General features: G+C 42.8%; 3 protein-coding genes across 4 annotated transcripts in view; 2 read left to right on the top strand and 1 right to left on the bottom strand.

Annotated features, from left to right (window-relative positions):
- The window catches only part of LOC137537065 (uncharacterized), a 338736-nt gene that overhangs the window by 133841 nt on the left and 176941 nt on the right, over positions 1 to 27954 (bottom strand). The gene's annotated exons all lie outside the window — the stretch shown is intronic.
- On the top strand, positions 10 to 10399 carry LOC137535213 (zinc finger protein 782-like). The gene is made up of 6 exons (XM_068257028.1): positions 10 to 88; positions 4232 to 4388; positions 4903 to 4962; positions 5080 to 5177; positions 5292 to 5835; positions 9383 to 10399. Exons 3-6 carry the CDS (start codon positions 4929 to 4931, stop codon positions 10207 to 10209), a joined length of 1503 nt encoding a protein of 500 aa, XP_068113129.1. The 5' UTR covers positions 10 to 88; positions 4232 to 4388; positions 4903 to 4928; the 3' UTR covers positions 10210 to 10399.
- On the top strand, positions 18963 to 26954 carry LOC137535201 (zinc finger protein 613-like). 2 transcript variants are annotated; one of them, XM_068257015.1, is made up of 7 exons: positions 18963 to 19008; positions 21328 to 21440; positions 22782 to 22967; positions 23052 to 23175; positions 23299 to 23396; positions 23498 to 23834; positions 25654 to 26954. In XM_068257015.1, exons 2-7 carry the CDS (start codon positions 21339 to 21341, stop codon positions 26565 to 26567), a joined length of 1761 nt encoding a protein of 586 aa, XP_068113116.1. In that variant the 5' UTR covers positions 18963 to 19008; positions 21328 to 21338; the 3' UTR covers positions 26568 to 26954. The 2 variants fall into 2 exon arrangements, with proteins under 2 accessions (XP_068113116.1, XP_068113117.1); XM_068257016.1 differs by lacking the exon at positions 18963 to 19008 and adding an exon at positions 19022 to 19110.

The raw sequence follows: 27954 nt of genomic DNA, 5'->3' as shown, positions 1-27954 counted from the left end.
AGAGGAGGGGTGGAACGCAAAGACCGGAGGCTATCATTAAAGTGGAGGAAATAAAGGGGAGACATTGCTGGGACTGGCAGCATAGGAGGTAATAAGAGATTAATGTGTTATTTTATATCTCTACCCCATAACCCCTCCTTTCTCTCCTTCCCCATCACCCACAGCTGCTGCTACAGATATAGAATATGTATTGTATTCTATATAGATGCAAAGACATACCCCTCAATGCAGTCTTATAAAGACAGTAACCAATCACTGCTAAGTGTGTCAGCATTATCTGCATGTTTGTACTGTGTTTATCTGCACAGGAGGTCTGATCAGTGATATATGTGATCTATTCCTTTCTAAGCTTACATCACTGAGCAGGCAGGATGTGTAGATAGCAGATATGTCAGTAATCCTGCAACATCCAGACATAGGGAGTGGGGGAACCCTGTCACACCTGCAGAGTGCAGCCAGAGCACTTCAGAGAGCCAGGGCCCGTCTCAGACTGTAGTGGAGGGGTAGACAGCAACCTCCGTAATGCCGTATAAGTGGCAGCATGGTGGGGTAGCGGACAGACCTGTCGTGCAGCACTACAGTCCCAGACTAGAATGTTAACCAGGAGACCACTCTGTATCTGCTTGGGGTTTGCTCTCTCCAGCTTGAGTGGGTCTCCTCTGAGCACTCTGGTTTCCTTCCTACCAAACGTGTTAACTGGCTCCCCCACAACCGGCATTTAAAGGGGGCTTAGATGCTTTCCTTGCGTTGAAAGACATCCAAGGCTACAATTACTAGGTAATGCCCAATAATGTTGACCAAGCTATTTTATCTGATTGCCATCTGGAGCCAGGAAGGAATTTTTTTCCCTTTTGGGGCTAATTGGACCATGCCTTTCTCTGGATCACCCATGCCTTTTCGCCTTCCTCTGGATCAACAGGGATATGTGAGGGAGCAGGCTGGTGTTTTACTTTGTTCTCTGGTTGAACGTGAAGGATATATGTCTTTTTTCAACCCAAATAACTATGTAACTATATAACAAAGACACTCTGCATCTGGCTTTTGAAACCCTTATTTGGCCCTAGGAACTGGGCAGAGACCAACGAAACGCGTTGCCTGTGCTTGTTAAAAAAAAAAATTATATATATATATATATATATATATATATATATATATATATATATATATATTTGTTGTTGTTGTAAGCCACCTCTCCCTTTTTCACTTTTATTTGTTTTTAACTCTGTTTTATACACTCCTGGGTGCCTCTTACCCCTTTTGTGCTTGTCCCCCCTTGTGAGGGCTAAGTCTGTTCACCATGTGGCTGATGCCACATGTCAGGACATTACTGCTGTTTGACCATCACCACCCTCTCTGGGTACCCGAGTGGAGTCTGGTTTGTGTATCTCCACCTGCTCCGAGCAGTTGGTTGCTCCCTATGCAACTTTCCTTTGTGTGTATTTATTTTGCCTAATTCTCATTTTTATATACCTTGTGACATACTGCACCATTTGAGCTTCTGTTGTCTCTGTCTTCTTAGGGTGCATTGCTCGCCCTACCGCACAGTTCCCCACACATGTATACCTTTGACTATGACAGGGATGTTTCACTATGATTTTGCTGAGGGTTTAACTGATGCACCATTGGTACCAGAAATAGTTTGCTGGACTGTGTGAAGAGAGGCAGATAATATCCACACTACATAAACACATACCAGTGAAAGGAATAATATTATTAATAGCATTTTTCTTGTCACTCAGTACATTGGTTTAGCATATTAATATGTTCCCTTATCCTTCAATATCTTACAAAAGAAACATTGTTCTTCTGCCATGTTGAGTCTGTGGCACATGTAATATATACCCTTCCTTTTATAATCCAGTCCTGTAATTCAGACAATTCTCAGCTTAACTTCTATTCGTAAACATACATGTAATCATAGAGGTGAGGAGGATTCTGGGAGGTCACATGACATCACTCTTATTGCTATTAATAAAACACACACCTGACTGGAGAGATGAGGAGGATCCTGGGAGGTCACAAGACATAACTGTTATTTGTATTAATAAAACACACACCTGACTGGAGAGGTGAGAAGGATTCTGGGAGGTCACATGACATCACTGTTATCTGTATTAATAAAAACACACACCTGACTGGAGAAAAGAGGAGGATTCTGGGAGGTTACATGACATCACTGCTATCTGTATTAATAAATCACACACCTGACTGGAGAGGTGAGGAGAGTTTTGGGAGGTGACATTGTGGGGTATAATCAGAGGTCACATGCCATCACTCTTACAGTGGCTTGCAAAAGTATTCGGACCCCTTGAAGTTTTCCACATTTTGTCATTTTACTGCCACAAACATGAATCAATTTTATTGGAATTCCACGTGACAGACCAATACAAAGTGGTGTATACGTGAGAAGTGGAACGAAAATCATACATGATTCCAAACATTTTTTACAAATAAATAACTGCAAAGAGGGGTGTGCATAATTATTCACCCCCTTTGGTCTGAGTGCAGTCAGTTGCCCATAGACATTGCCTGATGAGTGCTCATGACTAAATAGAGTGCACCTGTGTGTAATCTAATGTCAGTACAAATACAGCTGCTCTATAATGGCCTCAGAGGTTGTCCAAGAGAATATTGGGAGCAACACCACTATGAAGTCCAAAGAAGACACCAGACAGGTGAGGGATAAAGATATTGAGCAATTTAAAGCAGGCTTAGGCTACAAAAAGATTTCCAAAGCCTTGAACATCCCACGGAGCACTGTTCAAGCGATCATTCAGAAATGGAAGGAGTATGGCACAACTGTAAACCTACCAAGACAAGGCCGTCCACCTAAACTCACAGGCCGAACAACGAGAGCGCTGATCAGAAATGCAGCCAAGAGGCCCATGGTGACTCTGGATGAGCTGCAGAGATTTACAGCTCAGGTGGGGGAATCTGTCCATAGGACAACTATTAGTCGTGCACTGCACAAAGTTGGCCTTTATGGAAGAGTGGCAAGAAGAAAGCCATTGTTAACAGAAAAGCATGAGAAGTCCCATTTGCAGTTTTGCCACAAGCCATGTGGGGGACACAGCAAACATGTGGAAGAAGGTGCTCTGGTCAGATGAGACCAAAATTTAACTTTTTGGCCAAAATGCAAAACGCTATGTGTGACGGAAAACTAACACTGCACATCACTCTGAACACACCATCCCCACTGTCAAATATGGTGGTGGCAGCATCATGCTCTGGGGGTGCTTCTCTTCAGCAGGGGCAGGGAAGCTGTTTAGAGTTGATGGGAAGATGGATAGCGCCAAATACAGGGCAATCTTGGAAGAAAACCTCTTGGAGTCTGCAAAAGACTTGAGACTGGGGCGGAGGTTCACCTTCCAGCAGGACAACGACCCTAAAAATAAAGCCAGGGCAACAATGGAATGGTTTACAACAAAACATATCCATGTGTTAGAATGGCCCAGTCAAAGTCCAGATCTAAATCTAATCAAGAATCTGTGACAAGATCTGAAAACTGCTGTTCACAAATTCTGTCCATCTAATCTGACGGTGCTGGAGCTGTTTTGCAAAGAAGAATGGGCAAGGATTTCAGTCTCCAGATGTGCAAAGCTGGTAGAGACATACCCTAAAAGACTTGCAGCTGTAATTGAAGCAAAAGGTGGTTCTACAAAGTATTACGTTAGGGGGCTGAATAATTACACACACCCCACTTTGCAGTTATTTATTTGTAAAAAATGTTTGGAATCATGTATTAGTTTCGTTCCACTTCTCAGGTGTACACCACTTTGTATTGATCTTTCATGTGGAATTCCAATAAAATGAATTCATGTTTGTGGCAGTAATGTGACAAAATGTGGAAAACTTCAAGGGGGCCGAATACTTTTGCAAGCCACTGTATCTCTGTAAATAAAACAAACATCTTACCAGAGAGTTGAGGAGGATTTTGGGAGGTCACATGACATCACTTTTGTCTCTAGTAATAAAACACACACCTGACTGGAGAGGTGATGAGGATTCTGGGAGGTCACATGACATCACTTTTGTCTCTAGTAATAAAACACACACCTGACTGGAGAGGTGAGGAGGATTCTGGTAGGTCACATGACATTTCTCTTATCATAAACACATCCCCTAGTGGAGAGACAATTCTGAGAATTTTACATGACATCGTTTTTACCTGTATTAAAAACAAATGAAACATTATTGTTAGTTGTGATTTTATTTTGTTTATTTTTTGCAGGGGTTTTTACATTAGTACCACAATCTGAGAAACTCCCAACACCCCCGTACCCCTCCCCAGTCGGTGTAGAGGATGAAGTCGGAAGTCCCATCACTGCATCTCTGTCTCCCTCTCTGAGAGAATCAGGAATAAGAGGACTCTGGCAGCCACATAGAAGGTGAGCTGCGATGGGAATATGGGACTTTGTCCAGTAAGAGCAAGGGTTGTGTCTTCTGGTGGGTGACGCTGACATTGGACCTGATTGGCTTTAGTCTCCCAAGGATGCAGTATAGTATGTTTGTACTATTGTAAGCCTGGCATGGATTTAAAATTCAAATAAACCAAAACTTTGAGAAGGTAAAATTTAAAAGCCATCAGGAAATATTACGGTGTATAAAAGAAAGTGGTGGACAGAATACTTGTCTCATGGGCCAAATGTGAATTGCAATCTTCAAGGCAGCTATCATCCTGTCCTCGCTGGATTTAGCTGCTGGGCAGATCATCAGCTTTCTGTACCCTGTGACAATCGGGAGAAGTTAGGAAGCAATTGCAGATAATTTAAAAGAAATTCAGACAAGGCTTGAGATATTAGCTACATTGTCCAGTGTTGTCCAACTGAAACATACTAGTAAATCATGCTTGCTGTGCATGTTCCAATAAAGATGTCTCCATCTGTTTCTGTATGTATTTAGGACAGAAAAATCCCTGCAAAGACATCATGATGGAGAATCAGCTGCCCCTCACATCACTGGGTAAGAGGAGACTTTACATTATTGTATAGGAAAGAGCAGTATGGAGTGTCCACCTAGATCCCCATCATCTGATAATCACATAGAAGCAATGTATTCAGTGTGTCTTGTTTTCTACAGATGAATCCATTAACAGAAACCCACCAGAGAGATGTGCAGTTGCTCTTTATTCTCGGGATTTTGAAGAGAATGATAATGTTGACATACACCATTTTCAGGTAGGTGATACTTGTATTTTTTTATCAAAGGTATACCTTGGTATATTCTGCAATGCAGCCTGTTCTTCAAAATTAACCTAGTCGATATGTTATATTCCTTATTTTTCTGTTTAGGGTGAGGGACTAACTATATGTGAATTAGAAAAGTCTGCTAAAGAAAATAAAATGAGGACAATTAAAGAGGAAGAAGAAGAGACGTATGTGAGGAGTGATCAGCAGTCCAGGAAAGAGGGTGAAATCATGAAAACAATTAAAGAGGAAGAAGAAGAGAAGTATGTGAGGAGTGATCAGCAGTCTACAGAGAAGGGGCAAGTGATGGAACTATTAAAAAAAGAACAAAAAAATGATGCACATGAGAGGGGTGTTCTGCCACCAGTGCAGGAGGGGGAAATGACATTGTCAATTAAACAGGAAGCACAAGATCCAGATGTAAGTGGTGCTGCGCAGTCAGCTCACGAAGGCAACATGAAATTTATCATTAAAAAGGAAGAAAACGAGTTGTATTTGTGGGGATATCCGCCATCTGCAGAAGGCGGTAAAATTAGGTTTATCATTGAAGAAGAAGAGACGCGTGTGACAGATAATCCACAATATATGGAGAAGGGGGAAATGGAGAGGACCATTAAAGAGGATGGATGTTCTCTAATTATTAATACAGGTTAGTAGCAAACATAGAAAGTGCTAATTATTTTCACCTCTGGTTTTAGAGCGTAAGTGCGAAATGTGCAGAATGATGGGAAGCAAGATAAACAGGAGTGAGCTGTGCAGAGGGTGTGGAATGAGATTTGCATGAGTATCATTAGTGAGATGTGCAGGAGTATAGGAAGTAAGATGTGCAGGAGGGTGGGGAATGAGATGTGCAGGAGGGTGGGGAATGAGATGTGCAGGAGTATAGGAAGTAAGATGTGCAGGAGGGTTGGAAATGAGATGTGCAGGAGGGTGGGGAATGAGATGTGCAGGAGTATAGGAAGTAAGATATGCAGAGGGTTGGGAATGAGATGTGCAGGAGGGTGGGGAATGAGATGTGCAGAAGAATGGGCAGTGAGATATGCAGGAGAATGGGAAGTGACTTGTGCAGAGGGTGGGAAGTGAGATGTGCAGGAGGATAGGAAGTGATATGTGAAGGCAGATGGGAAGTGAGATGTGCGGAGGATGGGAAGTGGCATGCAGGAGGATGGGAAGTGAGATGTGCAGGAGGATGGGAAGTGAGGTATGCAGAAGGATGGGAAATGAGGTGTGCAGGAGGATGGAATGTGAGATGTGCAGGAGGATGGAATGTGAGATGTGCAGGAGAATAGGAAGTAACTGCAAAGGGAGGGAAATGAGTTGTGCAGGAGGATGGAAAGTGAGATGTGCAGGAGGATGGGAGGTGAGCTGTGCAGGAGGATGGAAAGTGACTTGTGCAGAGGGTGAGAAACGAGATGTGCAGGAGGATGGGAAGTGAGATGTGCAGGAGGCTGGGAAGTGAGATGTGCAGGAGGCTGGGAAGTGAGATGTGTAGGATGATGGAAAGTGAGATGTGTATGAGGATGAGAAGTGACTTGTGCAGAGGATGGGAAATAAAATGTGTGGGAGGATGGTAAATGAAATGTGTGAGAGGATGGGAAGTGAGATGTGCAGGAAGCTGGGAAGTAAGATGTGCAGGAGGATGGGAAGTGAGATGTGCAGCAGGATAGGATGTGACTTGTGCAGAGAACGGGAAGTGAGATGTGCAGGAGGATAGGAATCAAGATAAGCCAGAGGATGGGAAGTGATATGTGCAGGATGATAGGAAATAAGATGTGCAGGAGGATAGGAAGTGACTTGTGCAGAGGGTGGGAAATGAGATGTAGGAGGATGGAAAGTGAGATGTAGGAAGACGTGAAGTGAGCTGTGCAGGAGGATAGGTAGTGAGATGTGCAGAGGGTGGGAAATGAGATGTTCAGAAGAATGAGAAGTGATGGAGAATCAGTAGAGCTTTATATCGACATGGTTTTCGAGACTGGGTTGTAAAGAGTGACCATGAAAGAATAAATGTCATTACCAGTTGTGAATTCAGAGGTATCATTTTTTATCTATATTTAAAAAGTTTGGATGGACCGGGCGAAGAGCACCCTTGCTACTCTGCTATTATATAGCTGATTGGTGAATGGTGTTTGCCGAGGTGACTTGTGGTCATCTGAGAGAGTGAAAGCCCCAAGTCGTAAGGAACACTGAAAAAGGCCCATCTCCATTCCTCAGCATAACATCATAGTACCAACAAATGAGGAGGAGATACTGTACATCATATGAAAGGCCCATCTCCATTCCTCAGTATAACATTATAGTGCCAACAAATGAGGAGGAGATACTGTACACCATATGAAAGGCCCATCTCCATTCCTCAGTATAACATATTAGTACCAACAAATGAGGAGTAGAGTATGTACACCATATGAAAGGTCCATCTCCATTCCTCAGTATAACATCACAGCACAAACAAATGAGGATGTGATACTGTACACCATATGAAAGGCCCATCTCCATTCCTCAGTATAACATCATAGTACCAACAAATGAGGAGGAGATACTGTACACCATATGAAAGGTCCATCTCCATTCCTCAGTATAACATCATAGCACCAACAAATGAGGAGTAGAGTATGTACACCATATGAAAGGTCCATCTCCATTCCTCAGTATAACATCACAGCACAAACAAATGAGGATGTGATACTGTACACCATATGAAAGGCCCATCTCCATTCCTCAGTATAACATCATAGTACCAGCAAATGAGGAGGGGATACTGTACACCATATGAAAGGCCCATCTCCATTCCTCAGTATAACATCACAGCACAAACAAATGAGGAGGAGATACTGTACACCATATGAAAGGTCCATTTCCATTCCTCAGTATAACATCATAGTACCAACAAATGAGGAGGAGATACTGTGCACCATATGAAAGGCCCATCTCCATTCCTCAGTATAGCCTCATAGTGCCAACAAATGAGGAGGAGATCCTGTGCGTCATATAAAAGGTCCATCTCCATTCCGAGGTATAACATTGTAGTACCAACAAATGAGGAGGAGATACTGTACATCATATTAAAGATGCATCTCCATTTTGAGGTAAAACATTATAGTACTAACATATGAGGGGATACTGTACACCATATGAAAGATCCACCCCCATTCCTCAGTATAGTCTCATAGTGCCAACAAATGAGGAGGAGATCCTGTGCGTCATATAAAAGGTCCATCTCCATTCCGAGGTATAACATTGTAGTACCAACAAATGAGGAGGAGATACTGTACATCATATTAAAGATGCATCTCCATTTCGAGGTAAAACATTATAGTACTAACATATGAGGGGATACTGTACACCATATGAAAGGTCCATCTCCATTCCTCAGTATAACATCATAGTACCAACAAATGAGGAGGAGATACTGTACACCATATGAAAGGTCCATCTCCATTCCTCAGTATAACATCATAGTACCAACAAATGAGGAGGTGATACTGTACACCATATGAAAGGTCCATCTCCATTCCTCAGTATAACATCATAGCACCAACAAATGAGGAGGAGATACAGTACACCATATGAAAGGCCCATCTCCATTCCTCAGTATAACATCATAGCACCAACAAATGAGGAGGAGATACTGTACACCATATGAAAGGCCCATCGCCATTCCTCAGTATAACATTATAGCACCAACAAATGAGGAGGAGATACTGTACACCATATGAAAGGCCCATCTCCATTCCTCAGTATAACATCATAGTACCAACAAATGAGGAGGAGATACTGTACACCATATGAAAGGTCCATCTCCATTCCTCAGTATAACATCATAGTACCAACAAATGAGGAGGTGATACTGTACAACATATGAAAGGCCCATCTCCATGCCTCAGTATAACATCATAGTACCAACAAATGAGGAGGAGATACTGTACACCATATGAAAGGCCCATCGCCATTCCTCAGTATAACATTATAGCACCAACAAATGAGGAGGAGATACTGTACACCATATGAAAGGCCCATCTCCATTCCTCAGTATAACATCATAGTACCAACAAATGAGGAGGAGATACCGTACACCACATGAAAGGTCCATCAAGACTTTTTAAGCATAAGTAATTTAACATGCTCTATACAATTTATATAACAGAAAACTCTGCCTGAACCTAACCTTTCATGCACTTTTTTGTTTCCTCAAACAGATGGACGCTATGTCCAGAATACATCAAAGGAGTACACTACTTTACCTCCCTATTATAATACGCGTAGATCCCATTCTGCTACCTCAAACAATCATCCAAGATATCCCAGTGCAAACACAACAAAAGATGGATCTGATCCTGAAGAGTCCTCCAGTAAATCTCGTAGGGCTAGACAGGAAGGTATGGAGATAGTTCCTTGTTCACTTCTAGTCCTGCAACAAAGAGTTCCCTCGGACAAGATTCCCTTCATATGCCTTGAGTGTGGAAAAATGTTCCCAATGAAAGACAAACTCCTCAGACACCAGAGAATTCACAGCGGCGAGCGGCCATTTTCCTGTACCGAGTGCGGCAAAAGCTTTGTTCGCAAAGAGCAGCTTGTCTTGCACATTAAAACCCACACGGGTGAGCGCCCTTATTCTTGCCCAGAGTGTGGGAAAGGCTTCACCTGCAGAGGAAACCTCCACGTGCACCAGAAAAGCCACACAGGCGAACGCCCTTTCCTATGCCCAGACTGTGGGAAAGGCTTCATCCACAAAGAACAGCTTCGTACGCACAGGAGGATTCACACTGGCGAGCGGCCTTTTTCATGTTCAGAGTGTGGGAAAGATTTTACCCAGAAGGGGCACCTTGTTACTCACCAGAAAAGCCACACGGGGGAGCGTCCGTTTTCCTGTTCAGAGTGCGGGAGGTCTTTTACCCATAAGCAGAACCTCCGTTCACACCAGAGAATTCATACCGGTGAACGGCCTTATATGTGTTCAGAGTGTGGGAAATGTTTTACAGAAAAGCGAAGCTTAACCAAGCACCTGACTACTCACATCCATTAATGCAGGTGATAAGTTTTGCTGGTACATGTTATTATCCTTGCTGTAAAGCTGTTGTAGGATAAACATGAGGACTAAATGTTCTAAAGGAGGAACTCTACACAAAAGTGAAAGGAAAAAAGGCATACTGCGCCCATATGCAGTAAGAGAGAGAAGTGTCTGATCCCCTGCTGATTTTTTTTTTGCTTTGCTCTCCAACTAGGAAATGCCCAGTCTATAATTGTAATGGTAGGTTTATTGTAGCTGTGAAATACAGAATAACAGTAAAAGAACCCTCAAAGTCAGAGCTTGATGTGCATTGCAATGATGGTGATCCCCTGTCATCCAGCAAGATTTCAGACCGCCAAGTATCTTCACTGCAGGTAATGAGCTGAGATTAGGGGCACCCTCTGTAAGGGCATGCTCCTAATACCAGCATGTTACAGAACCTGCATAAAAGACACCTGTCCACAGACGCAATCAATCAGATTTCACACTAGCCACCATGGTCGAGACCAAAGAGCTGTCCAAGGATGTCTGGGACAAGATTGTAGACATGCACAAGGCTGGACTGGGCTATAAGACTATCACCAAGCAGCTTAGGGAGAAGGTAATGACAGTTGCTGTGATCATTTGCAAATAGGAAAAACTCAAAAGAACTGTCAGTCTTCCTCAGTCTGGTGGTCCATGCAAGATCTCACCTTGTGGAGTTGCAGTGAACATGAGAACTACACTTGTCAATGATCTCAGGGCAGCTGGCTCCATAGTTACCAAGAAAACAACTGGCAACACTCTATGTCGTGAAGTACTCAAATCTTACAGAGTCCACAAGTCCCCTTGCTCAAGACAGCTCATGTACAGGCTTGCCAGAGAAGCACTTGGTGAAAGTGTTGTAGGCAGATGAGACCAAAATTAAACTCTGTTGCATCAACTCAACTCACCATGTTTGGGGGAATGAGAAAAATGAAAAAACAATCGAGAGCCCCCGATAGTGTATTATTGTAGATAAGTGGTTATATGTAGAAGTAATAAAGATTTATACTCACAAGTGTGGGTTGCCGAGAATAGGCAACCACTCGTATCGCAGTCGGGGAGATTAGACCTGTCCCCGCTCAGGTTAAAAAGTCGCTCTCTGTACGGAAAAAAGAGGGGTGTCCACACCCATCCACCAAGTGGATAATCATGTAATTGGAAATACAGAGGCGCCAGTAGGATAAAAATAGTGCCAATTTAAAAACCATAAAATTGTGGGTGGCAATGGTGGAATTGCCCACCCTACAAACAACACAAGACCACTTCGTGTGGTGAAACAAATTTAATCAATTTAGTACTCCTAATAACAAAAACAGTTTGCAACGCGTTTCACGGGACCCAAGCCCGCTTCCTCAGGCAAAATCAATTACAAGCAGGAGCAACTGTAAACAAAAAGAACAAACACATACACAAAATATAATCAATAAGGAATAAAAAACAGATAGAACCATAAAAATAATAATAATAATAAAAATGATCAAAAGTTGATCAAAAAAATGATCATGAACAACATGATTGCATATGATGCCAAAATTCATTGCCCATGGATAACTATAATCTCTCTCTTGAGGGCCATCTTATCCTAATCCTTCTCGGAAATATAAGATCTTCATTCATATATTCATAATATTCCAACTATATATTACAATAGATTATACTGATTTATAGTAGATGTCGCCTCTTTAAAAGATTTATGAGTTTCTACAATTGATAGCACAAAAAGAAAAGAAACATTATCATGATATATCTCCATTTACCATGGATGATATACATATACACCTAAACTTATAGGGAGAGATCTATATAAAACTTTAAAGTTGGAAGAAGAACATTATTGCACATTTCCACTGACAAAAAGATACACATGATAGATAAACAAACCCCTAAAAAGAGCAGAAGCTCTAGACAGTGTCTCTCTGTAAACAAAGCAAGCCCTGCGACCATCTATCAGGACTAAGTAAACAATCCATACCCATAGATGTTCAAGCCATAGTGTTCCCACCTGTGGTGGGGATGGTAATGAGGTAATGGACAGTAATAGGTGTATAAAGATAGGTCCAGCGAACTTACCTAGCAGTAGTCTGTACTGACTTGGCACCTCTGTGTGTGTCGGGCGCCATCTCGGCTTCTATATACCCCGCACTCAGTAACGGCTAGTGGTGGGCGTGGCTAATGGATTTACATGCCAGACGTGCGCGGAAGTGGACGCTATCCGTCGCACAGCAGCAATGCCATCATTGGTGGTAAGACCCTGGCGGATTTACGTCACTTGTGGGCATGAATCTAGTGTAGCCATGTTTGTAGAGGCTAATGCTGGATACCCAGGGGGCGGAAGTGTGTCATCTGTGGGCTAGAAGCCACTGCCGACATATTGTGAGCTGGAGGACAAGCGCCTCCAGCACTTGTAGTATGTGTGGGCCAAGAGTGATAAATATATAATAATAATAACAATAACAGCAGCAGTACGTATATTGAATCAAACAATAAATAAATAAAAGCATCAAGACAAAACACAGGGAAATAGAAGGACGGGGCTGTTCTGCAGTAATGTGTGTTATATTCTGTACCCTTGCCCCATCTAGTGGTGGAAGCGTAGGTTGCTGCAATTTGAGAAATTTTAGGAGATGTCTATAATGCATTGTGTTACCTAACTAGAAACATAGTAGCTGATATGCTATATAAAGAGCACTGGTCAGGATAATATTGGCCACTTGCTTAGGTGAAACTATATAGCAATAGTAATAAAAAAACAAGGTAAAAGGTTCATCACCAAAAGATTATATAAAGTATAAAATATAGTGTTGTAAAAATGTGAATTTATGACACCTAAAATAGTGTAAAGTTACAGTTTTATAGAATGAAAGGAGAGAGCGACTGTTGTGGGACAATTAAAACCAAAAACTAAAACCAAGACTAAAAAATAATAACAACCAAAATTATGTGTGAGCCCATTTAGGCCTATTCGTACCTCTAAGTTTGTTTGTGTTATGCTTATTTAGCGAACCATCATAATGATGATTGTGAGATTTATAAATTGTGTCATATAACTGTCATATAAGTGCAGTTGGGGGCTCCTAACTTTTGTCTTAAACCCACCCAGCTGTTATATTGTTGTGTGGTACTTCTAAAATGTTTTTTCCAATTGTTCATTCAGCCCTAAGGGCACTAAAGTTTTTAAGGTTTGGATCCAAAACATCTCTCTATTTTTTAGGGTCTGGATCGCATTTGGTATAAGTGGATTAATTTGTTCTAAGGCTACGAATGAAAGCATTGACACATTTCTATTATGGATTTGGTCAAAATGTCTAGATAGACTGTGTGTGGCTAGGCCTTTAAGGATGTTGCGCCTGTGTTGTCCAATTCTGTCCCGTAGTTGTTGGCTCGTGCGTCCTACATATTGTACATCACAGGGACAGGTCGCTACGTAGATGACCATTTTTGAATCACAGTCTATATGTTTATTGATGGGGTAAGATATCTCGTTAGCTGTTGCTACCAGATGATCCACATTCATTATGAAGGAGCATGCCAAACAACGTGTCTTGTTGCATGGGTAGGAGCCTACTGGTTGAGGTGGTGTCTTCGAAGCTGTCCTAATTTTACTTGGTGCCAGTAGATTGCGAAGGTTGGGTGCTCTGCGAAATGTCATTATTGGTTTTTTAGGGATACAGTCTCGTAGATATGGGTCCTGTTGTAGGATTTCCCATCTGTTGGTCAAAATATTTTTTATGGTAGTGTGTTGTGCATTATATTTAGTGATAAATCGTAGTGTGGTTTCTGATCTGTCATTGTCGGTCTTTGGGGATGTGTGGGGATATCTAGCTTTGAATTTCGCATCTCGTATGAGTTTTTTCGGGTATTTTCAATGTTTGGGGGAATGCTGCCTAGGACCCCAAGAAAACCATCAACCATGGAGGTTGATACATTGTGCTTTTGGGGTGAAGGACACCTTCACCGTTTCCAAGGGACAATGGACATTGCCATATACCATCGCGTCTTAGGTGAGCACCTCCTTCCCTTAGCCTGGGCATTGAAAATGGGTTATGGATGGGTATTCCAGCATGACAATACTGTAACCCCAAACACATGGTGAAGGCAACAAAGAAGTGGCTCAAGAAGAAGCACATGAAGGTCCTGGAGTGGCCTAGCCAGTCTTTAGATCTTAATCCAATAGAAAATCTGTGGAGGTAGCTGAAGGTTTAAGTTGCCCATCATCAATCTTGAAACCTTACTGACTTGGATCTGCAGAGGACAAAATCATTCCTGAGATGTGTGCAAACCTGGTGACCAACAACAAGAAATGTCTGCCCTCTGTTATTGCCAACAAGGGTTTTGCCACCATGTACTAAGTCCTCTTTTGAGAGGGGATCAAATACTTATTTCACTCATTACAAAGCACATCAAGCACTGACTATGGGGGCACTGGAATTTTTGGGTTGTTTTGTTGTTGTTCTGTCTCTCACAGCTACAACAAACCTACAATTACAATTATAGACTGGTCATTTCTTGGTCAGACGGCAAACAAGCAAAATCATCAGGGGATCAAATACTTCTTTCCCTCACTGTGGGTGTAAATATAAATAACGCTGTACTTTTTCTCGACTGTTATTACGTTTATCTTCCTGCCGAAGTTACAAAACAAAGCAACATGGCGGCATTGCCTGTGCTGGGATGAAAGTACTTCCTGTGTTGGAAATGGGGAGGAAGCAGGAAGCTACATACTTCCACTGACACACCTCCCAGGGAGGTGTGACTTCCTGTGTTAGGGTGGCCTTCTTCAGAACGTGGAAATAATTGTTTACCCTCCATCCACCAGACTAAAACGACTGTCTTGGCTTGATATTAATCTCTATATTTAGATGTAGCAGAAGAACCTATGCAGAGGCCGAAACCCATCAGACATCATGAATCACAATATCGTGAACCTAAACTTGTCATGAAACTTGAAACCCTTTTTTTAAAATATTATGAATGACTTGATTGTGTGCGCTAATGATGTTTTGACTTTTATAAATAAATGCAAGCATTGAACTGCATGTACTGTGGGTCTGATCTACTTCATTTCTTTTTGTTTAATAATGTTTGTGACCCCATAGACCACAGCATAGGCCCTTCTATCCTTTACTGCCGCCTGTCAAAGCCTGTCTATGCTCATGGTTGTTGCCTCCATCATACTATATAGCCATCTCATTCTCTGATGTCCTCTCCTGCTTTTTCCCTCCTTCTTTCCCAGCATCAGAATCTTCTCCAAGGAGTCCTGCTTTCTCATCACATGTCTAAAGTATTTCAGCTTCAGTATTGCTCCTTTCATTGAACACGGTTAATTTATTTAAGGATTGACTGATTGGATTCCAAGGAGTGCTCAGCATTCTTTATGGTCCAATTCTCACAATCCAGCTTCAGATTCAAATGATGAGAAAGGTATAAGAAAAGTATCAGTTTTTGCTTGCCCCTTTCTTACCCAGCATGGGTAGCAGATGTGTTCTTTCCTCAATAAAGGTAGCAGATGCTCCCATCCCGCCATATAGCATGCAGATGTGCCTGGAGTGTTAAGTAAATCCTTCCCAGTTTATGTAGCCAGATGTGCCGCCAGTATTAGGTCCCCCTCTCTGATAAGGCATGTTACCTCGATCAAGGCATGCTATTTGTCTTAGTGAATCAAGCTGCGTAGCAGTCAGTCATGTTGCTTCAATGCCACTCCTGACATCACTATTTATGTTCATGGCACTTCCATAACGCCTGTTCTCCAGGCTCGCTGCCTAGGTGTAATACTGCACTCAAATCTCTCATTCAAACCACACATTGGGGCAGATTAATTAAGCCTAGCGCACTGAAAGAGCACAAGTTATATTGCTTTCTGCGCGTAAATTACCGGCACTTACTTGTACCTCGCACATGCTACGCGCGCTACTGGCAGCCTAGTGTGCGCTCCTTAGCAACGGGCCATTTTTCCTACTGCCACATGATTGTGACTATCGCCACCATGATACTTCACTAGCGTGGCCACTACTACGTTAATTAAGTACTGGTAATTTATTGAAGTCAATATAACTCACGCTCTTTCAGCATGTTAGGCTTAGTGAATCTGCCCCATTGGCAAACTATCCTCCTTGTCTCTACCTAAAGAAACATTTCCCGCATCCGCCCTTTACTCACATAGGACACTATCAAACTTCTGGTGCATGCCCTGATTATTTCCCGACTATTGCAACTCCCTGCTCTGCGGCCTCCCTACCAACCGTTTAGCTCCGTTACAGTCCATCATGAACTCTGCTGCACGACTTATCCACCTCTTCTCCTGCTTCTCCAGCCATATCCCACTCTGTCCCTTCACAGGCTGCCAATCACACTGCATCCACCTCTCCTCCCACTTATCCAGCCCTATCTTCCTGTGTCACTCCCTTCACTGGCTGCCAATCACATCTCATCCACCTCTCCTCTCACTTCTCCAGCCATATCCCACTCTGTCCCTTCACAGGCTGCCAATCACACTGCATCCACCTCTCCTCCTGCTTCTCCAGCCCAATCCCCCTCTGTCATTCCCATCACTGGTTGCTAGTCACATCTCATCCACCTCTCCTTTCGCTTCTCCAGACCAATCCTCCTGTGTCAGTCCCTTCATTGGCTGCCAATCACCTCTGATCCACCTCTCCTCCTGCTTCTCCAGCCCTATCTTCCTGTGTCACTTCCTTCACTGGCTGCCAATCACCTCTGATCCACCTCTCCTCCCGCTTCTCCAGCCCTATCCCACGCTATCAGTCTCTTCACAGGCTGCCAATCACACCTCATCCACCTCTCCTCTCACTTCTCCAGCCCTATCCCACTCTATCAGTCCCTTCACTGGCTGCCTGCCAGTTACACAAAGGAAACAATTTAAAATCCTAAAGCTGGCCTACAAAGCTCTTTACAACCTAGCGCCTTCTAATCTAAATAAACATATTTTCATCCTACACCCAATCTCCACTCTACTAACAATATTTTTCTCTCTGGTCACCTCTTCTCACTCCCGCTTACAAGACTTCTCTTAATCCTTTCCCATCCTCTGGTATACCCTACCTCACTTACCCTTTTTAGGCGCAGTCTGAAAACTCACCTCTTCAGGCAAACATACTAACATACTCTCCTACCTAGGACACTTCAGCCACTGACTACAATCTCTACCATCTCATATGCAGCTTCCATTTCCCCTGTAAAATACAAGGGGGTTTATTCACTAAGCTGCACTGCTACAGCAGCGCAGCTTAATGACAGCAGCGCGTGGCAATAATTCTCAGAGCACACTATGCAGCCATAGCCTGCACTGCTAAATTGCGCTCTGTTCTGAAAGTTTAACGAGTGCTTTGTTAAACTTAACCAGTTCTCTAGTGAACCTGCCCGGAACCCTGGTGGGTCCAGTGGCTTCAAAGGATGAGATTCCTGCACTTTGATTGGCCCAATAGCTTTACTGTCAAGTGACAGGCAGCCTACTGGGCCAATCAAAGTGCAGGAATCTCGTCCTTTGTAGCCACTGGACCCGCCAGGGCCCAGTTCAGTGGAACACTGGTTAAGTTTAACAAAGCCCTCGTTAAACTATGAGAGCAGAGTGTAATTTAGCAGTGCACGCTTAGTGAACCCCAATGTGTGGATTTTATCTACAGTAGCATTGTTTATTAGAAAACTACAGTGGTTGAAATTGGAGAAAGAGCATATTTTTTTCATTTGTTCCTAGTTTTTCCCTTTAAAATGCATAGAAAATAAAGTAATTACTGAAAACAAGTATCAAACACAAAACACCTAATTTGTGGCAAAAAAATAAAATAAAAATATAGATCATTTAGGTGTGAAAAGCAGTGATAACGTTATGGCCAAATGAATGGGAGGAGTGCTGAAATGCAAAAATGGCTCTTGGCGAGAAGGGTAAAACAGCTTGTGCCCTGATGCAGTTAATACTACAGTACTTTTAAAATACGCCAAATATTTAGCCACACCTACTGTTTACAGCGGAGTGCTTGTTTAGCATGTCTGTTGTCCTGACATTATTCTATCCTGTTTATCCTATTGGCCTGGATGACAAGTATGCCAAAAAAGCCTGGGTGACAAATAGGCCAACAAAAAGCCTGGCTCCCACCCAGCATTAGGATATTTTCGTTCAGTTCATGTGTCCTTTACAGCAATCCTGAAGTGAAAATAAACTGATGAGCAAAATGTATTGTATGTGTAGTGCAGCTAAGAAATACAACATTAGTAGCAAAGAAAAGGGTCTCATATTGTTTTCCAGGAGGAGGTAATAAAAACTTTAGTTGTTATCTATGCAAAAGACCTTTTCTGAGCTATTCCACCCATTTTGGATCAAATACAGACCTGTTTTCTGAAGCACTTAAAACAGCCAAGAAATGGTGAAAATTAAAATATCAGACTCTTTTCTTTGTTGTAAATGTTCTATTCATTATCCGTACTAAACATTCAAGTCATTATATCACAAGTTGTATTTTTGGTTTTATTTTTATAGTATTTTTTCAAATTAATACCGGTTTATAGTGATTTTATTTGGTCTTGGGGGTTGTATGTTCCACTATTTGTAGTTCCACTGTTAACTTTTTTGATTATTATTGGTTTTTTTTTGTTTTGTTTTTTTCATTTTTTGCTTTAAAAGTGACCCATGGCTGCAATTATATTATTATCCACTAGATGGAAGCAAATAGCCAATAAAGCAACAAGCAAGAGGTGCTGAAAAGTAGGAGCAGGAAGTTCCGGGTCAGAGGTGAGGTGGGAAAAGCACAGGGCAGCCATTGCTGGGACTGGCAGCTAGAGGTAATAAGAGATTATTAGTTTATAGCTAATGTCTCCTCATTGGGCATTGCACAGGTTGTAGGATAGATTCTAGTGAGGAAATTACTAAAGTCATTGGAATAGGTAAGTGTGAGAATAGTAATAATATGAATAAGCATAGATATTATGTACAGTAATATTTGTTCATGGAAGGAGAAGTGATGGTCATTATTAAAGAAATTTAGTGAATAGTATTCCCACCTCCCAACCATCCTGGCTGGGACTGTCCTTGTTTGGGAGGTATGGTCCTGTGGCAACTACCACTGTGTCGCGGCATGCCTCATCCTGAAGCAATATTGGGGATGGAGGGGAAGCACTAGGCACCAGAGAAGCTATATTGGGGAAGGAAAGGGGAGTATTAGGCAACAAGGAAGCTATGTTGGGGAAGGAAAGGCATCTAGGCACCAGAGAAGCTATATTGGGGAGGGAGGGGGGAAGCATTAGGCATCTGGGAAGCTATATTGGGAAGGGGGGGCACTAGGCACCAGGGAAGCTATGCTAGGGCAGGAGAAAGCACTAGGAACCAGGTTAAGCTATATTGGGGGGAAGCATTAGACACCAGGGAACTATATAGGAGGGCACTGATAAAGATGTGACAGGGGTGGATCTTGGTGTTCCCTGTTTTCAGAAGTTAGATTATATGCTAGACTTAGAACAAGACAGAACATGTATATTGCGCTTTTCTCCTGGTGGACTCAAAGCACCACTAGAGCACACTCAGTAGGCAGTGGCAATGCTAGCGAGTCTTGCCCAATGTCTCCTTACTGAATAGGTGTTGGCTTACTGAACAGGAAGAGCCAATATTTGAATCCAGGTGGCAGGTGTACAGACTGGAACCCAGCTGATACGGGACTCCTTTGAATCTGATTTTACACATTGCGGTTCATTTATGTTGGCAATTAGAGGCCGGGGTGGAGGATTTTTGTAGCGACTCCACAGCCCTGCTGTCATGAGCTGGGATATATTATGCAGCAAGTGAACAGGCAGTTCTTGGAGATGATGGGGATGACAGATATATAGCCACAAGTAACATTGCAGTCTATGCATGGTGGCGCCCAGATTGCCCGCCTTGCATGGGCAAGTCAGGCTCATGAATGCATGTGGAAGAGGGAAGGCTGCCTGTCTGGTCGGATCCCACTAACAAGCTCCTGTACTAAAAACTGACATCAATATGTGATGCTGGTGGAGAGAGAGCTGTCAGAACATGCAGTGAATGGTGGCTTGCTGTATATTGGGCTGTATAGCTGCAGACTGGCCAGAAAAGGGGAACCTACACAATATTATGCTGGTGGTGTAAATGTTTTTAGGTGACCTGAGGGTATTAATTAGTATTATTATTATTGTGTATGAAGTGCAGAACTTATGTTTAAACTATAATATCACTGAATGTTTATCATTTTTTTAATTATTGAACAAAAGCCAGAATGACACAGCTATAGCATTACTAAAGAAAACAGTTAGAGGCTCCCTAAGATTCTTATAGTACAATTACAAAATATAAGTAGGAGTAGTTCGATCTTACCTTCTTCACGGAACAAACCACATGAGGTAGATATAATAATTATTGATGTACATAAGACAATGCGTTTCATGGGTGCTGGCCCACTTCCTCGGGTCAATACAAAGTGCCGAAGATGCAGCACCCGCATTCGTGATTATATCTACCTCATGTGGTTTGTTCCTTGAAGGAGGTAAGATCGAACTACTCCTACTTATATTTTGTTATTGTACTATAAGAATCTTAGGGCACCGCCAACAGTTTTTCATTAGTAATAGCCCAACCCTTCAGGGTTCAGTATTGCAAATCTCGTGTTTCCAATTATTCAAGGAGACCAACCAGTACTTGCACAGCAGACCTGGGATACCAAACGGGAACGGTTGATTTTCATGCAGGCTCTGGCAGTAGTTGCAGGATTGCAAACACCCTTGTGAGTATAGTATACTACTATTTTTCATAAGACCACCTTGTTCCAAACAATACTGCACCATTGGGCCCCTGATCTCTCTCATGCCAGAATCTTGGAGTTTATTTTTAACCACAGAGAGTCATTACAGAATGGATATAGCATATACACCTGAGCTTTTTAAATAGAAGTCTTGTCACGTTGGCAGGGATGACATGCCTTGTACAATATATGCTAGCAATTCATCTTGGAAATATATCATTAAAATATTAATAATTTATTCAGAGTCACAGGTTTTTATATACAGTACCACATTCAAAGCCTTGATAGAAACCATAGACAACACTGGATCTTACAGTCCAATATCCCGTTTTTTCATCTTATTATCCCTTTACAGAGAAGAGCTTCATGTACAGACCACATGACCCCATCATGAATGAGGACCGGAGTCACATGACCAATAGAATTTTAAACCTAACCCTGAAGATCATCTACCTACTTATCGGAGAGGTGAGGGGGATTCTGGGAGCTCAATTGACATCACTTATTTCTATTAATAAAGCATACATCTGACTGGAGAGGTGAGTAGGATTCTCAGAGGTCACATGACATCACTCTTACCTGATTGGAGAGGTAAGGAGGATTCTGGAAGGTCATGTGACCATCACTCTTAGCTCCACAGTGTTCTCCCCAGATTTTTTTTCCAGCTGAACAGTATAAAAAATTAGCTGCTTGGGGCACAACTGGGGGAATGCAGGGTCGGCAAACTCTGCCTACAGCATAGGAGGAGGATGAGAAGGTAAGCTAATGACAACTGGGTGCTCCCCAAAATTAGCTGGAGGGTAAGTAGTAGGGTAGTAGCAGTAGGGTGAATCCACCCAGCTAAAAAAGCCTGGGGAGAACCCTGCTCCATTAATAAAACACACACCCAACTGGAGAGGTGCAGAGGATTCTGGGAGGTCACATGACATCACTCTTATCACTATTAATAAAACACACACTTGACTGGAGAGGTGAGGAGGATTCTGGGAGGTCACAGGACATCATTCTTATCACTATTAATGAAACACACACCTGACTGGAGAGGTGAGGAGGATTCTGGGAGGTCACGACATTACTTTTTATCTCTATAAATTAAATAAAAACACACCAATGACCGGGAAGGTGAAGAGGATTCTGGGTGGTCACATGACATCAATCTTTTCTCTCTAAATAAAAACACAGACTTTACTAGAAAGTTGAAGGTATAAAAACATCCCCTAGAAAACTCTTTAATTAAATAATATTAAAAGTACCTAGTTGATCCTGCTACTATTGTTGTAAAAGAACAAGCTGCCAAGCAGGCAGAAACTCTCTGTCCAGCCTTCTCAAACTGGTTTCCGGCCCACTCCCCGGTAGTGATGCACGTCATTGCTAAATGGATGGACTCCATGACTTCCACTTGCTCAACCACACTATAACAAACAGAATGTTGGCACAAAGTGAAAGACGTGCTGCTTGCATTTAGCAGTGACATGTCAGCCATTGCAACAATGACACATCACTTCTGGGGAGTGAGCTAAGGGAACAGTGTGTGGAAGCTGGACAGAGAGCTTCTGCCTGCCTGGCCACTTCCTCTTTCCCACCAGTAAGAGCAGGATCAACTAGGTACTTCTGTTAATAAAAAATAATGTTTTTTGTTTTTTTTTTTACTGTGGACCTATTTTGAATTGTTATTGTACCTAGGAATAGCTACAGGAGTTTATTTGTGGGAATATCATACCACTTTAAGACTTGTGATAAGATAAAGTGGGACACTGTATACGAAGGAGGTATATTATTATTAATATATATATTTTAATTTTGGCAAAGGATTACATATTAGTTAAAGCATTTGGAGGGACAGAGACCAGTAAAGATCCGCATGTTGTAGAAGGATGGAGCAGGAGCCAGAGTCCCATCATTGCGCCCCCACCTCCCTGTCTGACTTCTTACCTGATCAACAACAAGAAGATTCTACAAATCACCAAAAAGATCACCAAACTTCTGACAGGAGAGGTAAGCTGTGCTGGGAATTATGGGACATTATCCAGTAACAACAAGATTGTATGTCTGTGTGGTGACTATCATTGTGTTTGTCAGGTTCCTATAAGGTGTCAGGATGTCACCGTCTATTTTTCCATGGATGAGTGGCAGTATATAGAAGGACACAAGGACCTCTACAAGGACACCATGATGGAGAATCAACCTCCCCTCACATCACCGGGTAAGATGAGGCTTTCATGTCTTGAAAAGGAGAGAGCAGTATGGAGGGTCCACCTAGATTCCCCCCCCCCCCCCCCCCATCATCATAGAGACAAGGTATTCAGTCAGTGTGTGTTTCCTACAGATGGATCCAGTAACAGAAACCCACCAGAGAGATGTACAGGTCCTCTTTATTCCCAGGATTGTCCACAGGAAGGTCTCACCACACCCCACCTCTATCAGGTAAATGACACAGAGGCTGTGGGACTTAAATATGGTACCAGCCCTTATGACATGTTCTCCTGGACAGTCTCCTTTAATTTCCTTTCTTTTTCGGGGTTTAGGTTGAAAAAGAGATCGACATGAATATTGTGGATGCAGATAAAGACACACATGTGAGGGGTAATCAGCAGTCTATGGACAAAGATGACATGATAAAGACAAATACAGTGGAAGAAGAAGAGAGATATCTGAGGAGTGATCAGCTGTCTGTGGAGGAGGGTGACATGATGAGGACAATAAAAGAGGAAGAAGAAGAGATGTATGTGAGGAGTGATCAACTGTCTATGGAGGAGGGTGACATGCTAAGGACAATAAAAGAGGAAGAAGAAGAGATGTATATAGAGGAGGATGACATGACGAGGACAATTAAAGAAGAACATTATCAAAATTTCACCATAGGTAAGTGATGGAAAATTAGCTATACTTTCTCCCCAGAGTATATATATATTGTAGGACAACCATCCATTCCTTTGTATAACAGCATGTTGCCAACAAATGAGGAGAAGATACTGTACATCATACGAAAGGCCCATCTCCATTCCTCAGTATAACATCATAGTACCAACAAATGAGGAGATACTGTACACCATATGAAAGGTCCATCTCCATTCCTCAGTACAACATCATAGTACCAACAAATGAGGAGGAGATACTGTACACCATATGAAAGGCCCATCTCCATTCCTCAGTATAACATCATAGTACCAACAAATGAGGATGAGGTACTGTACACCATATGAAACGCCCATCTCCATTCCTCAGTATAACATCATAGTACCAACAAATGAGGATGAGGTACTGTACACCATATGAAAGGTCCATCTCCATTCCTCAGTATAGCATCATAGCACCAACAAATGAGGAGGAGATACTGTAGTGTACACCATATGAAAGGGCCATCTCCATTCCTCAGTATAGCATCATAGCACCAACAAATGAGGAGGAGATACTGTACACCATATGAAAGGTCCATCTCCATTCCTCAGTATAACATCATAGTACCAACAAATGAGGAGGAGATACTGTACACCATATGAAAGGCCCATCTCCATTTCTCAGTATAACATCATAGTACCAACAAATGAGGATGAGATACTGTACACCATATGAAAGGTCCATCTCCATTCCTCAGTATAACATCATAGCACCAACAAATGAGGAGGAGATACTGTACACCATATGAAAGGTCCATCTCCATTCCTCAGTATAACATCCTAGTACCAACAAATGAGGAGGAGATATTGTACACCATATGAAAGGCCCATCTCCATTCCTCAGTATAACATAATAGCACCAACAAATGAGGAGATACTGTACAACATATGAAAGGCCCATCTCCATTCCTCAGTATAACATCATAGCACCAACAAATGAGGAGGAGATACTGTACACCATATGAAAGGTCCATCTCCATTCCTCAGTATAACATCCTAGTACCAACAAATGAGGAGGAGATATTGTACACCATATGAAAGGCCCATCTCCATTCCTCAGTATAACATAATAGCACCAACAAATGAGGAGATACTGTACACCATGTGAAAGGCCCATCTCCATTCCTCAGTATAACATCATAGTACCAACAAATGAGGAGGAGATACTCTTACACCATATGAAAGGTCCATCTCCATTCCTCAGTATAACATCATAGTACCAACATAGGAGGAGATACTGTACACCATATGAAAGGCCCATCTCCATTCATCAGTGTAATATCATCGTACCAGCAAATGAGGAGGAGATACTGTACACCATATGAGAGGCCCATCTCCATTCCTCAGTATAACATCATAGTACCAACAAATGAGGAGGAGATACTGTACACCATATGAAAGGCCCATCTCCATTCCTCAGTATAACATCATAGTACCAACAAATGAGGAGATACTGTACACTATATGAAAGGCCCATCTCCATCCCTCAGTATAACATCATAGCGCCAACAAATGAGGAGGAGATACTGTACACCATATGAAAAGCCCATCTCCATTCCTCAGTATAACATCATAGTACCAACAAATGAGGAGGAGATACTGTACACCATATGAAAGGTCCATCTCCATTCCTCAGTATAACATCATAGCACCAACAAATGAGGAGATATTGTAGTCCATATGAAGGGCCCATTAAAACTTTTTAAGCAAAATTTATATAAATCACGTTCTATACAATCCATATAACAGTAAACATTAATGCACTATTTGGTTTCTTCCAACAGATGAACACTATGTTCAGAATACATCAAGGGAGATGGCTACTTTCCCTCCGTATTATCATACACAATATTCTTCAAGAGTAAACCCTCTCATTTTTGGCAATACTGATAGACCACTGGGTCCCTCTAGTCATAAACATTCTGGTAGATCCCATTCTGCTACCTCAAACAACTATCCAATATATCCCAGTGCAAACACAACAAACGATGGATCTGATCCTGAAGAGTCCTCTAGTAAATCTCGTAGTGCTAGACACAAAGGTATGAAGATAGTTCCTTGTTCACTTCCAGTTCTGCAACAAAGAGTTCCCTCTGAAAAGATTCCCTTCAGATGCCTCGAGTGTGGAAAAATTTTCCCGACAAAAGACAAACTCCTCAGACACCAGAGAATCCACAGCGGTGAGCGGCCATTTTCCTGTACTAAGTGCGACAAAAGCTTTATTCGCAAAGAGCAGCTTATCTTGCACAATAAAACCCACACAGGTGAGCGTCCTTATTCTTGTCCAGAGTGTGGGAAAGGCTTTACCTGCAGAGGAAACCTTCACGTGCACCAGAGAAGCCACACGGGCGAACGCCCCTTCCTATGCCCAGACTGTGGGAAAGGCTTCATCCACAAAGGACAGCTTCGTACGCACAGAAGGATTCACACTGGTGAACGGCCTTTTTCATGTTCAGAGTGTGGGAAAGATTTTACCCAGAAGGGACACCTTGTTAGTCACCAGAAAAGTCACACTGGGGAGCGTCCGTTTTCCTGTTCAGAGTGCTGGAGGTCTTTTACCCATAAGCATAACCTCCGTTCACACCAGAGAATTCACAATGGCGAGCGGCCTTATCGATGTTCAGAGTGTGGGAAATGTTTTACAGAAAAGGGAACCTTAAACAAGCATCTGACTATGCACAATCTGACTTTTAGCTAAAGTCCAATTTTCAAACAGGAAGAGGCGGGCTTGCCACAATGTTTCCTCCTCAAAGGGGTTCTCTGGAGGGGGTTGAAAATAAAATCTGACACTTACCTGGGGCTTTTATCAGCCCCCTGTAGCTGTAATGTCCCGCACCGTCCTCCTCCGATCACCCATTCCCCGCCGCCGGAACCGGGCAATTATTCGTCTAACAAGACAAATAATGCGCACTCCCGCTCGCGACATCGGGAGCTTACTGCGCAGGCGCAGTACAAAGTTTTCTTGTACTGCATCTGTGCAGTAAGCTTCCGATGACACGCGGGGGAGCCAGCATGCGCGCAGCCACAGTTCAATCACATGCCGCGTGAGACCGGCGACGGAGAACGGCGTGGGACATTACTGCTACAGGGGGCCGGTAGAAGCCCCAAGTAAGTGTCTATTTTTCTTTTCAACCCCCCCCCCCCCCCCCCCCCCGAGAGAACCCCTTTAGGCTACTTACACACTAAGACCTTTAGGTGCTACGTTAAGGTTGCATAACGTGCACCTAACGCAATGTATGGTGGTGCGAGAGAGGACGTTAGAGTGAGCCGCGTTAGGCGGCTCTATCCGCATAAGGTCTACCAGAGTGGCGCTGATTGGCCGGCGGGACCTCGTGATGCGGAGCGAGACACACCGCATCACGTGGTCCCGCCGGCCAATCAGCGGCCGCCAGTGCAGTGCATATTAAGTAGCCATGTGCGCGGCTACTGTAGCGGCATCTCCCCGCCTCTTCTCGCCCCCCACTGAGCATGTGCAAACAGTCTAACGCGGCTTAAAGTGGACCCAAATTAAAAATACAAGATTTCAGAAATAAAATCTATTTTCTAAATTATAATAATAAATAGCAGCCTTTTTTCAGCTGCATGATGACAAATATAAAATATTTTACATTTATTGGAGGAACCCCTCCCTTCCTTTCAAATTGCCGGGATTTTTCCGGCAAACTGGTGGAGTAGATGGTGTCCGGCAATGGAGGAATTGCTAATGGCTGCCCCCAGTATAATCATAGCTATGAAAAGAGAAGGGTGAAAAGCATGCACTGAAATGCTCATAGGTTTGAAGGGGTGTTTACTTATCTTTGTATGTGTCAGAGTGGTGCAACTTAATATTTTTAATTAAAAAAATGTTTGGTTTGGGTCCGCTTTAAGCCGCTCAGAACGCACAGTACGCTGCACTTTGCCCGAACGTGCAGCGTTACTGTGTAAAGCAACGTGGGCAGTGTGAACAGCCTCATTGACTTTGTAGTGCTGTGCGGTGGGCTGCGTTACAGGCTGCACTAACGTGCGCCTGTAACGTCCTGGTGTGTAAGTAGCCTTAAGGAATGAAAAGCTGATGGGAGTGAACATCACAGCAAGCCTACCTTTTC

This window comes from Hyperolius riggenbachi, chromosome 10 (genome assembly GCF_040937935.1).
Source record: "Hyperolius riggenbachi isolate aHypRig1 chromosome 10, aHypRig1.pri, whole genome shotgun sequence".
Taxonomy (NCBI): Eukaryota; Metazoa; Chordata; class Amphibia; order Anura; family Hyperoliidae; genus Hyperolius; species Hyperolius riggenbachi.
The sequence above is the reverse complement of the archived record's forward strand: the minus strand, read 5'-3'. Positions and strand labels throughout refer to the sequence as shown.

Coding starts and splice junctions, on each gene's coding strand:
- LOC137535213 (XM_068257028.1), top strand. CDS start 4,929: ATGATGGAGAATCAGCTGCCCCTCACATCACTGG. Junction 4,963..5,079: donor GCTGCCCCTCACATCACTGG/GTAAGAGGAGAC, acceptor TGTTTTCTACAG/ATGAATCCATTAACAGAAAC. Junction 5,178..5,291: donor TTGACATACACCATTTTCAG/GTAGGTGATACT, acceptor TTTTCTGTTTAG/GGTGAGGGACTAACTATATG.
- LOC137535201 (XM_068257015.1), top strand. CDS start 21,339: ATGTACAGACCACATGACCCCATCATGAATGAGGACCGGAGTCACATG. Junction 22,968..23,051: donor CCAAACTTCTGACAGGAGAG/GTAAGCTGTGCT, acceptor TGTGTTTGTCAG/GTTCCTATAAGGTGTCAGGA. Junction 23,835..25,653: donor TTATCAAAATTTCACCATAG/GTAAGTGATGGA, acceptor TTCTTCCAACAG/ATGAACACTATGTTCAGAAT.